The sequence below is a fragment of the Solanum tuberosum genome, unplaced genomic scaffold (assembly GCF_000226075.1).
Source record: "Solanum tuberosum cultivar DM 1-3 516 R44 unplaced genomic scaffold, SolTub_3.0 scf00483, whole genome shotgun sequence".
Taxonomy (NCBI): Eukaryota; Viridiplantae; Streptophyta; class Magnoliopsida; order Solanales; family Solanaceae; genus Solanum; species Solanum tuberosum.
In genome coordinates this window covers 161594-173684 of record NW_006239406.1, presented here as the reverse complement: position 1 = coordinate 173684, position 12091 = coordinate 161594, and the positions used below count along the sequence as shown (strand labels likewise).

The 12091-nt window shown below is 37.0% G+C and overlaps 1 protein-coding gene across 1 annotated transcript in view; it reads left to right on the top strand.

Annotated features, from left to right (window-relative positions):
• LOC102590845 (guanine nucleotide exchange factor SPIKE 1) overlaps nt 1–11330 on the top strand; it is a 66785-nt gene extending 55455 nt beyond the window's left edge. The window contains exons 24-31 of the mRNA XM_006364198.2: nt 4263–4445; nt 5402–5545; nt 5676–5843; nt 6027–6374; nt 6483–6815; nt 6924–7109; nt 9668–10639; nt 10855–11330. Coding sequence (XP_006364260.1) covers nt 4263–4445; nt 5402–5545; nt 5676–5843; nt 6027–6374; nt 6483–6815; nt 6924–7109; nt 9668–10639; nt 10855–11109 — 2589 coding nt within the window. The 3' untranslated portion in view covers nt 11110–11330. The remainder of the gene's footprint in view (nt 1–4262; nt 4446–5401; nt 5546–5675; nt 5844–6026; nt 6375–6482; nt 6816–6923; nt 7110–9667; nt 10640–10854) is intronic.
• The last annotated feature ends 761 nt before the right edge of the window (nt 11331–12091 follow it).

The following is a 12091-nucleotide window of genomic DNA, read 5'->3' as shown; positions in this document are numbered from 1 at the left end:
TCAATTCCCAAGAAGTACCTCAATCGACCAAAATTCTTAGTGTAAAAGTGCTGAAAAATATGATGTTTCAACTTGGCAATTCTCTCATAATCCTTACTTGTGCTGATTGTCTCAATGTAAATCACCAAGTAAACTTCACTTCAAACCATGTCAAATTCCTAAATGACGTTAAGTTTCCCGAACCATGCTCAAGGAGACTACTTCAAGCCATAAAGTAATCGCCATAGTTTGCACACCATGTTAATACTTAATAGATGCCCTTGAGTGACAATTTACTCCATACAATGTTTTGGGAAGCGAGAAGCAGAAAAAAGCGACGAGGGCTCACTTCACAGAAGCGAGAAGCGAAGCGCGCGCTTTTTTTAGTAAAGCGATATTTAGTATAAAAATAAAAAATATTAAATAACTGAATAGAGGTGATATATTCTTAGATTAAAAGTAAATAGATAGTCAATAATCCTCATAAGTCATAACATATAAAGCAAAAACATAATTAAATCACAAAAGGATCAAACTCCTATTCTTCAACAGGATCCTCAAACTCTTCAAGTGCCATCACCAAGGGTTCTACTTGGTCATGCGCCATCACCAAGGGTTCTACTTGGTCATTATCTTCTTCATCATCAAAGGGCTCATCAACAAGGTTTGCCACTTGAACTTGACCCTTAAAGCAGAGCAGTCGCAGCCTCGTAGAGAAGAAGAGAAGAAGAAGAAGAGAACTTACAGCAGTCGCAGCCTCGCAGCAATAAAAATATAGAAAAAAACACAGCAACAACCAAAAATAGAAAAAAAACAATCGTAGAGCAGTCGCAGAAAAGAAGAGAACTTACAGCAGTAGCAGCCTCGCAGCAGTCCAAAGAAAATATTTGAAGTCGCGAAAAGAGGTATTGTGAAGTCGCGAAAGAAGATTTCAGAAATTAAAAAAAAAAACCTTATAATTTTTATTAAAAAAAACCCTAATTAGGGCTTTTTCAAATTAAGCGCGCCTTTTCTCGCTTTTTCTTTTCTTGCTTCAACTGTAAAAGCGATCGCTTTTTGAATGTCGCCTCGCTTCAGGGAAGAAAAGCGCAGGGGTTGCGCTACGCTTCGCCTTGCGCTTTAAGCGTTCTTTTCCTCGCTTTTTATAACACTGGCTCCATATACACCCCATCTTCGAGGTCCCCATGATGGATAGCATCTTTAATATCCAATCGGTAGAGAGGCAAATGGTGAACAACAATAAATAGAGACGGACTGAAGCAATCTCGGGAGGGTTTATTGATGGTAGTAGGTGGATTAGCAAACTTTATAAAAACATGTTTTTGTCAAAAACAAAATAATTGTGTAAAACCCTTGGCGACTAGTCATGCCTTTAGGCGGTCAATCTATTCTTAGGGCCGACCTTCACTGCATATACTCAACGGCAACTAAGAGTGTTTGGTATGGAGGAAAATATTTTCCAATTTTTCCATGTTCGGTTGGCCAAAATATTCTCTAGAAAAAAGAAGTTCATTAAAAATGGGGAAAATTACTTCCTTAATCAAAGTAGGAAAATAAGTTACATAAGTGATAATGTGACATTGCAAGTTCATTATCTCTTCCCCACGCACCCAATAATCTCACCCCGTTCCCCTTGACCATCCCAACCCTCGCCACCCCTGAGGGTTACAATTAATTGCAAGATTTCCTTGCATTGAATTTGAGCAGAGTGTGTGTTTATATAGAGATCCTAACTATCGTAAAATATCTCTCGATAACAATATCATTTTTTCTAATATTTTTTAATTGTAAGATAACATATAGTATAACTTATAACATGAAAGATCGATTTCACGGAAAATATGATTGTTATAGTGCCACCCCACCCTATAGTGTTTTGATTGATAACATACAAAACATTAGAAAATAAGTAACAAAACCCACTTGTTTTCCAAAAAACTTGTGTTGAAAAATATTTTCCATGGAAAACATTTTCTTCCATACCAAATGCACCTTAAATGTAGACATACCCGGTGGTAGATGAACAAGCTCTGAAGTGCCACTAGAGTGTAAGGTAGACATCTCTCCAATCATAACTTCTTCTCAGCCTGGATAAGAAAGAGCTATACATGTAATCTTGGGAATAGAATTGCATGATAGTAAATTAGTAATGATCTAAAGGTGGAATGAGCTGGGGACAAACGATGATAGCTCAAAGAAGTAGAGATAGGATGGGGTTACAAGTAGACAAAATACCTTTTGGAGTGGCAATGGGAGAACTTTGTGTAGACGGTAGACTACTCCACAACAGGCAGGAACTCTGTGGTGGGTGTGAATTGTTTGGACCGGATGAGAAGTGCAATGACAATGATAAGTCAAAAATGGTGGAGGTAGAGTTGAGGAAGATGGAGTTGTATAAGGTGGGGTAGAGGGATAGATTATGGCAGAAGCCACAAAAGATGGAACTATTAAAACCTCTTGAAATGTCTTGATGTTAAGCCAAAGATGTAAAGTAGGGCTGACCTTCAAAGAAAGTAACATCAGTGGTTATAAGGTATCGATATAGATCAGATGAGTAGCATTGATTCTCTTTTGTACCTTCAAATAATTGAGGAAGACATATTTAAGAGCACAAGGAGCCAATTTGTCTTTTTCTGAGTGAGGTTATGAACAAAAGATGTGCTCCCAAAGACACATGGTTATAGGGAGAGCAAGGTTGATTGAAGAAATGATATTGTGCCTGGAACTTGATTTTGAACAACAGAAGAAGGCATATGGTTAGTCAAATAACAAGATGAAAATTGCATTCCCCAAAGCTCAATGGAACATGAGCCTATATGAGTAGTGTGCAGAAGTCTCAACCATATGACCATTTTTTCTCTCTGCGATCCCGTTATATTCTTCAGTTTAAGAACAAAATCAAGATGTCTAATGAAGAATTTCATGGGAAAACGAAAATTGTTGAAATTGGGATGATAAATATTCATGTGCATTATCACTACAAAAAGTATGAATGGAAACACTAAATTGATTTTATATTTCCACACAAAAAGTTTGAAATATATAAAATAATTAAGAATGATCTTTCATTAAGAAAATCTAAGTCAACGTTTAGTACTCATCAATAAAACTAACAGAATGCTTTTAACCCAAGGTGGAACTAACTCTACTAGGACCCCAAATATCATAATAAACTAAATGAAAACTAGACTCTTGACGTTTATTTAAGACTACACAGAAAGGTAGTTTGTGTGCTTCCCCAATTGAAATAAACAGAGTCTTACAATAGAGAATTTTGACAAGCTAGGTACCATCTTTTGAAATTTGGATCAACTAGGGTATCCCAATTGTTTGTGTATTAAATCTAGAGAGTCGGAGGCTGAATAGACTGTAACAAAGCTGGGAGGACTGAAATAATAAGGTCCATTTGATTCATACCCTTATACAATCATTCTTGCCATACTAAGGCCCTTATAGCAAAGAAGTCACTAAAGAATGAGATGAAACAATTTAAGGCTCTAGCCAAACAACTCGTTGATGGAAGGCTAAAGGGACAACCAGGGACAAAGAGAACATTATTTAGAGTAAAGAAAAGTAAAAAATTGACTTGACCTACTCCAATTGTTATGGTTTGAGAACCATTAGCTAAGGTAACAATAGGAAGGGAGTAATACTAAACATTAAATATTTGTTACTAGAAATGTGATCGGAAGCGCCTGAGTCCATGACCCAGCGACCAAGTATGGTGGATCGTGAGATACAAGCAACAAAATTGTTAGTTTGAGCAACAGAAGAGATTGGTGGAGACGTGTGCTTACTCGCCTGATACTCAAGAAAGTCATTGTATTCTACTTAGATAAAGAGAACAATTGATTGGTTGGAGTACTAGTGGATTCAGTCTTAGCAACATGAACATCTTTTCGTTTACCATGTAAAGCGTAGCACACATCATGGGTATGACCCAACTTGTTACAATAGTTACACTTTGACTGAGGTTTCCCACAGCGGCCTCCTTGTCGATTTCCAGTCCGAAATGCAGCTTGAGATCCTAGAACAGACGATTTTGTAGATTTTTTTGAGCTTGATTGACATGTTTTTACTTTCATTTATTCCAATCAGTTGCGATTTTTGAAATTCTTGGTCCTCATTTGTTGTTTGTATATATTGTTATTTTCTCTTTTATTGCATATTCATCATATTGTTTTTCTTCATCCGCTTCAAGCTTGCGTTTTGCACTTGAATATCCAGTTCACATGTTGAGCTTTTCTATGATTTTTGCCTGTGACATTTTTATGTGTGTGCAGATCCTGGATGAGATGCCTGTCTTTTACAATCTGAGTACAATTGAAAAGCGTGAAGTCTTGATTATATTTCTGCAAATAGTGCGCAACTTGGACGATGAAACACTTGTTAAAGCTTGGGAGCAGAGCATTGCCCGTACCAGATTATTCTTTAAACTCTTAGAAGAGTGCTTGATGCATTTTGAGGTTGAAATCTGAACTGCCATTTATTTAACATTCAGAATACATTCAGCTTGAAGCTTAGATTTCATGTTCATTTGACGACCCGTGTGATTGCAACCTTAAAATGATTTTGATAGTCAATTCAAGAAGTTTGTTTATGCATCTAATGGTAAAAACTTCTGATATGCTGCCCAAACAGTCTCATGAGAAAATAGGAACATAGTGTAGCTGGACGGCATAAAGTAGGTATTTCATGCCGTAGGACGAGTGTTTCATTAGCAGTGGTTTGATTTTAAACTGACTTGTTTGCCAATGTGGTCGTCCAAGAGAAACAGAATTCACTATGTTAAATGTCTTGTGTTATTTTCCTGATCAAATTTTAGGATAGTGGTAATAGACCTTTTAACATTTAAGAATGCTTCAGGAACAAACTGTTTTTTTGACACTAGTAAAACTTAAAAGTACTAAAGGTGATGGATAGGAGAAAATAGCACTTCCTCTAGTCCAATATGAATGAACTGTTGGGGTGACACACCCTTAAAGAAGATAGTTAAAAGACATTAATCAAAGGGTGATTTTTCTATATTACCATTTTGATTCTTCCCAAACTCTTCTTAAAAGTAGAGAAAGTCACTATTTGGGATTTCAAGTAGTTGAAAATCCCATTGAAAAGAAGGATAATTCTGGGGGAAAAAAATTAAGTCTTAAACTTTGAAAAATTCCTTTATTTTAAACCATAAAAAAGTGACAATAATTCATTTATATTGGACTGGAGTGAGTATTTGTTTTTAGATTAAAAGGTTCTGTCACACCACTAAATCATTTAATTTTTCTAGAACAGGGCATATCATTGGACCTTCGTGGGAAATAATTTGAACATAGCAATTTTGCCCTCTAGAAATGCTGGTGTTTGGTGTTATTTGTCTGTCACTAGACCATTTGGCTCTGAGGTACTCATGTTGATTCTACATATTTTGCAGCATAGGAAACCAGCTGATGGCATGCTTGTTGGTAGTAGTTCTCGTAGTGTTATAGGGGAGGGACCTTCATCCCCAAAATATTCTGACAGACTTTCACCTGCAATTAACCACTATATGTCTGAGGCAGCAAGGCAAGAAGTCAGAGTACGTTATATGTGTTCAAAGTTGAACAACTCTTTTGAGCTTCACAAGTTTTCAGTGTTACACATGCACTCTCTATCTCCCCCTCCCTTCTTTTGTGATAGAACTGTTTCTAAGATCTATACATCTTCAGGGAACTCCGGATAATGGCTATTTGTGGCAGCGGGTTAACTCCCAATTAAGCTCGCCTAGTCAGCCATATTCTTTGAGAGAAGCCCTAGCTCAAGCCCAGTCCTCCAGAATTGGAGCTTCAGCACTAGCATTAAGGGAATCCTTGCATCCAATCTTAAGGCAAAAGCTGGTATTCCTCTATGGGTTTTATTTGCTTTACTTCCTAGATTGAGAAACCTTGGATTACTTCCTATGGCTAGTCAGAAGTCATAAAACCTTGTGATACGTACATTTGCAGCATGAAATGACTCTTTAGCTCTTTATCTTTCTGTCATAAACTAGTTTCTGTCACTTAATCGTAAGATCATTTCAGGAACTTTGGGAAGAGAACCTGAGTGCTGCTGTTAGTCTTCAAGTTTTAGAAGTTTCTGAGAAGTTCTCACGGACTGCCGCAACGAAGCGTATTGCTACTGATTATGGAAAACTTGACTGTATCACATCCATATTTATGAATGTGTTCTCACGAAACCAACCACTCTCTTTCTGGAAAGCACTATTTCCTGTCTTCAACAAAGTCTTTGAACTTCATGGAGCTACATTGATGGCAAGAGAAAATGATCGTTTCTTAAAGCAAATTGCTTTCCACCTTCTTCGGCTTGCAGTGTTTCGAAATGACAATATCAGAAGAAGGGCTGTAATTGGGCTGCAGATACTTATTCGGGTAAGGATTGTAACGGAAGTTTGTATATATTGTTCCTGTTCGCTTAGTTACCAGTTTGAGTAATCTTTATGTATTGATTGCTAAACTTAGTTTTGTTTCAATCTGCAGAGCTCGTTCTCTTATTTTATGCAGACGGGAAGATTAAGAGTCATGCTAACCATTACATTGTCAGAGTTAATGTCTGAAGTTCAAGTAACACAAATGAAACCTGATGGAACACTAGAAGAAAGTGGTGAAGCTCGTCGTCTTCGAAATTCTTTGGAGGAAATGGCAGATGAGGCTAAGAGTTCCTCCTTATTACTTGAGTCTGGGCTCCCACAAAATGCACTGGCTGCTGTTCCAGAAGGATCAGCAGAAAACCTCTGGTCCTGGTCTGAGGTGAAATTTCTTTCTGAGAGTCTTCTTATGGCTCTTGATGCCAGCCTGGAACATGCACTTCTGGTAAGTTTTGACCTCCTTAATCACTGCTCTTAAGTTCAAACTATTAATATTCTGTTATGACATTTTGTCATTGACTCTCTTGTAATCTCTTGCACAATTTTCCTGCAGGGTTCTGTTATGAATGTCGACAGGTATGCAGCTGCAGAGAGCTTTTATAAACTAGCGATGGCATTTGCTCCTGTACCAGATCTTCACATAATGTGGTTACTACATCTTTGTGAAGCTCATCAGGAAATGCAGTCTTGGGCTGAAGCTGCTCAATGTGCTGTTGCTGTTGCTGGTGTAGTGATGCAGGTAACTTGATTGCATTACCTTCCTGTTTCTTGTAGTGATGTTGGAAGGAAGAAGTAAGTAATCCTGATTCACCAAGAAAAATCATCTTTTGTTAGTCGTTTCCAAGTTAGTGCCAGAAATCCTTTCCTTATTTGTTTCCTAGTTAAACTGGGACTGATCGTCTAATTTTGATAAAGATCAGCATCTAGTCTTTGGATTTACGGCTTTGTATGGTGGTACTCTTTTCTGCTATATCATTTAATTCTATTCTGCAGTTACTTGATTATTCTTTGCTGCTGAGAATGCAATCTTCTGCTGATCATGTTAACCTTATTGGTGTACCATTTACTTTAAGTTAAGGTAAAAGATGCGACCAAAAAAAAAACCTTCAAAGTTATGTGTTTTATCCCTTATATTCTGGTTTAAGAGACTTGTGCGCGCATGTAGGGATAACATGGAGATTGAAAGAACATCTAGTTTTTGAGAATTCCTTGTGTGCTTTAAAATCTGAATGTATCAAACGAATAATTGATTGACTAATGCAACAATACGTGATTATTTCTCTCATCACTTCTACTCAAACTTTGTATACTTGATACTAATGAGCTATGTATGCTTTAATTTATCAATAACTCTGGTCTTGATGAATTTAAAAATTAGATTCATCTTGGTTCACATGCAAATTTGTTCTCTAGCCTCATTTTCTCAAAACCTTTTTGGAGTCGTCATTTCGCCTCTATTAATTGGAGATCTAGATTTCTTGAAAGATCAGGTCATCTACTTGGTCCTTGGACATGAAGAGGCCTAAATCAATGACCTCTTGTGAGAAGGTTTCCAAAATTCATCTATCAAAATTGTTGCCTTATGTGCAAGAATAATGAGGTGTACTCTCATTTATTTGAAGAGTTATCCTTCTCCACAAGAGTCGTGGAGACATCTATGCAACCTGAGTGATTCTATATGACTCCTTTTTCCATTGCTAAGTTTATCTGTCAAACTAAAATATTATAATATGATGAGTGGTAAGTTTTTCAAAAGAGTGGATTGGTTATGATGTGGTGATTTTATATATGACATAGTGCTAGAGAATTTTCCAAGGTTGGTTTATATCCTAACGGTTTTTAAATACATAAGGATTCCATGTTGTATGTGACCCAGACCCCACTTTGTGGGATTCCACTGGGTATGTTGTTGTTGTTGTTGTTGTATGTGGTGTAATGCAGTACGCCTTTCATGACACCCCCTTGGTTATTGGAAGGCTTTCTCAATTTGATGGAAGTCTTAGTGGGTGATAGAGTTCTTTCCCAAAAGAGAAATGGAATTACTCAACGACTTCTTTGAATGCTGTGTTGTTCTCACTATTATTATTGCCATGACTTAGGACTGTGTTAAACCCTGGAAATGACTTAGAAGAGTGTTTTACATGAATTGGATGGAGCATTGTCTAATTTTCAACATACAGTTTGACATATTCTGTATCTTAATTGGAAGCAAAAAACTTTTTAGAAGGTACTCCCTCTGTCCCTAATTACTTGTCCACTTTTGAATCGACACACCTATTAAGAAAATATTGATTGACATAGTGTAGTTTACCATTTTACCTCTATTAATTATGAAGTGGATGAATTAAAAATTTAAGATTTTCAAGAAGTTCTACCTTTTTCAAAATAATTAATTAAGGGTATAATAGGTAAAAATAATTTGTCCTTTCTTGATTTGTCAAAATGGACAAGTAATTAGGGACAACTGAAAAAGGAAAAGTGGACAAGTAATTAGGGACAGAGGGAGTACCAATTAGTTTAAATTTGATTACCAAATAAAAACTAGTTGAAGTAAGAAGTAGGTTTAGAGGATATAATTCAGTTTGTAGATTTATAAAGATCTCTGTAAGTATCTTCTTTTCTATTTTATTTTTTTATCTAGCACTTTTTCATGGTGTCCAGCATATCCTCAATGCTGAGGAATACACATTTACTAGTTTAAAAAAAAAAAAAAAAAAAAAACTAGTTGAAATTTTCATTAGGTTTGGTGTTTGATAGTATCTATTTAGTTTGTTTGAAGATTTTATGTTACTTAAGGGATAAGTGTGATAAAATATCTCTAGTTTTAGAGAATCCATAATTTGTCTTACAAGACAAGTTCTTGAGTGTTATAGAGAAATAGACACAAATGAAGGGGAGTAGTTATTTAGGATTCATAGAGACGACCCGGCTAGTTTCAGATTGAGGAATGGTTATTCTAATAGGGTCAAGTATTTTGGTGCATCTTGTCAGAGATTTCTTCTCTATGGATGTGCTTGAAGTCATCACTCCAGTACTGCCTGATGCCCATGTGCATCAATTTCTCCAGACACTTTCAATTACAGTTAGCCTAGTTTTTAGCGACCCAAAACTGATGCTAAAAGTTATAGTGTTAGATATTGGGTGCTTGAACTAAGTCTACTAGGTCTTCAGTGATGCTGATGCCAAGAGGCATATGTTTTCATGGAATGATCTTCTAACATTGATTTTTAACTTTAAGAAGTTGAAGCATGACTAGACATATGTTGTGCTGTGATACTGATCTGTATCTATTTCCAGGCCCTTGTGTGTAGGAATGATGGTGTCTGGAGCAAGGATCACGTGAGTGCATTACGCAAAATATGCCCCATGGTCAGCAGTGACATCACTTCTGAGGCTTCAGCAGCTGAGGTGGAGGGATATGGTGCTTCAAAACTCACAGTTGACTCGGCTGTGAAGTATTTACAGCTTGCAAATAAGCTTTTCCATCAGGCTGAGTTGTTCCATTTCTGTGCAAGCATTCTAGAACTTGTAATCCCAGTAAATAAAAGCAGGAAGGCATATGGACAGCTTGCAAAATGCCACACAACGCTTACTAATATCTACGAGTCCATCCTTGAGCAGGAATCAAGCCCTATTCCTTTCACAGACGCCACATATTATAGAGTTGGATTTTATGGTGAGAAGTTTGGGAAGCTGGACAGGAAAGAATATGTTTATAGAGAGCCTCGCGATGTGCGATTAGGTGACATAATGGAGAAATTGAGCCATATCTATGAGTCGAGAATGGATGGAACTACATTACACGTAATTCCTGATTCAAGACAAGTCAAAGCAGATGAGTTGCAGCCTGGAGTCTGCTACCTGCAAATAACTGCAGTTGATCCGGTAATGGAGGATGAAGATTTAGGAAGCAGAAGGGAAAGGATATTCTCTCTCTCTACAGGAAGTGTCCGTGCTCGTGTCTTTGATCGGTTTTTGTTTGATACTCCTTTCACTAAAAATGGTAAGACCCAAGGAGGCTTGGAAGACCAATGGAAGCGGCGAACAGTTCTGCAAACTGAGGGATCTTTTCCTGCGCTAGTGAATCGACTCTTGGTTATCAAATGCGAATCCCTTGAGTTCTCCCCAGTTGAGAACGCAATTGGAATGATTGAAACTAGGACAGCTGCATTAAGGAATGAACTTGAAGAGCCTAGAAGCTCAGAAGGTGATCAACTTCCCCGTTTGCAGAGTTTACAGAGGATTCTTCAAGGTTCAGTTGCAGTTCAAGTGAGTGTTCATGTCTTTGTATAGTCACTATTCTTTTAGTACATCACCTGATTCTTGTCAATAGGTGCCGATATTTCTGCAAATTTTATGCAGTTAGGTTATCTTCAGCTTCTCCCTAATCTTAATCTTTTCCATCTAACAATGCAATGCATTTGTGTTATCTCTGGTTTTCGTGCTGGAGTTTGCTTATCCAAGTACAAATGAAACTTTTACAGGTTAACAGTGGAGTCCTCAGCGTCTGTACAGCTTTCCTTTCTGGTGAGCCTGCAACCAGGTTGCGTTCACAGGAACTACAACAACTTATTGCTGCCCTTCTTGAATTTATGGCTGTGTGCAAACGTGCTATTCGAGTACACTTTAGGTTGATCGGGGAAGAAGATCAGGATTTTCATACTCAGCTTGTTAACGGGTTCCAGTCTCTCACTGCAGAACTATCACATTATATTCCTGCAATTCTTTCAGAGCTTTAGCAGTATTTCTTAGTTTATTTTTCCTGTATGTAGTCTTTGCTCCTCCTATAATATGTTTATATTGTTTGTAATGACTTTGTTTTGTATTCAGGCTGGGTCTTTGTTCATAATTAGTCTTTCGTATCTCCATCTTTGTATTTAATCATTCCCTTTTCCTTAAAATTTTCATGATCTATTCTGTGAGTCTCAAAATTCGGATGTTTGAAGAAACATTCCAGGTATATGTTCGTCCTGACACTGCTGCTTTCCTGTAATCATCTCTTCAGCATATCTGCAATCAAATGTCCCTCCATTTTGTGTATCTCTTTCTTTCATGAAAGTAGGATTATGTAAATCCTATTGATTGCTGCTTTCTCCGGACCTCCGGGAAAAGCATGAAAAAATGACACAAATGTACCCCTCTGTCACCCCAGAATGAAGGGGTGATCTAGTAGTTTTTCTTGGTTGAGGTTGAACCTTAACCTTTTTCGAATAAGGGATTGTATTGATTCTTGAGGAGAGAGGAGCTCTCCCCTCCTCTCTTTAGTTCATTCCTTTCAAGGTTGAAGATTATTGATCCACCTATGCATGCGCCTTTACGATCTATCAGAGATGATAGGATGCAGTTTATGGCATAGTTATCCCCTTTAATTGTCCAACTTAAAGGAAAGAGCCGATTCAATAAGATTTGGGGCTTAAAGCGAAACTTAAGGGTGGGCCTTGACTTTTATGTAAAGTCAACTTTTCTAGCTTTTTAGATGCAAAATCTCTAGTTACTGCTTTATAATCGATTTGTTTTAATAATTCCTTTTCAATTGATAATATAGCTAATCCATTCAATCTCTCTTGAGAAATTATTTATCTTAAATAATATTTGAGAAAATGATCCTTAATGTATGGAGGTTGAAGTGTTTTAATCCTTGATATATACCACTTAATAGATTTAGTCCTTAATGTATATAAAATGTGATCATTTTGGTCCTAACCTTAAAACTTAACAATA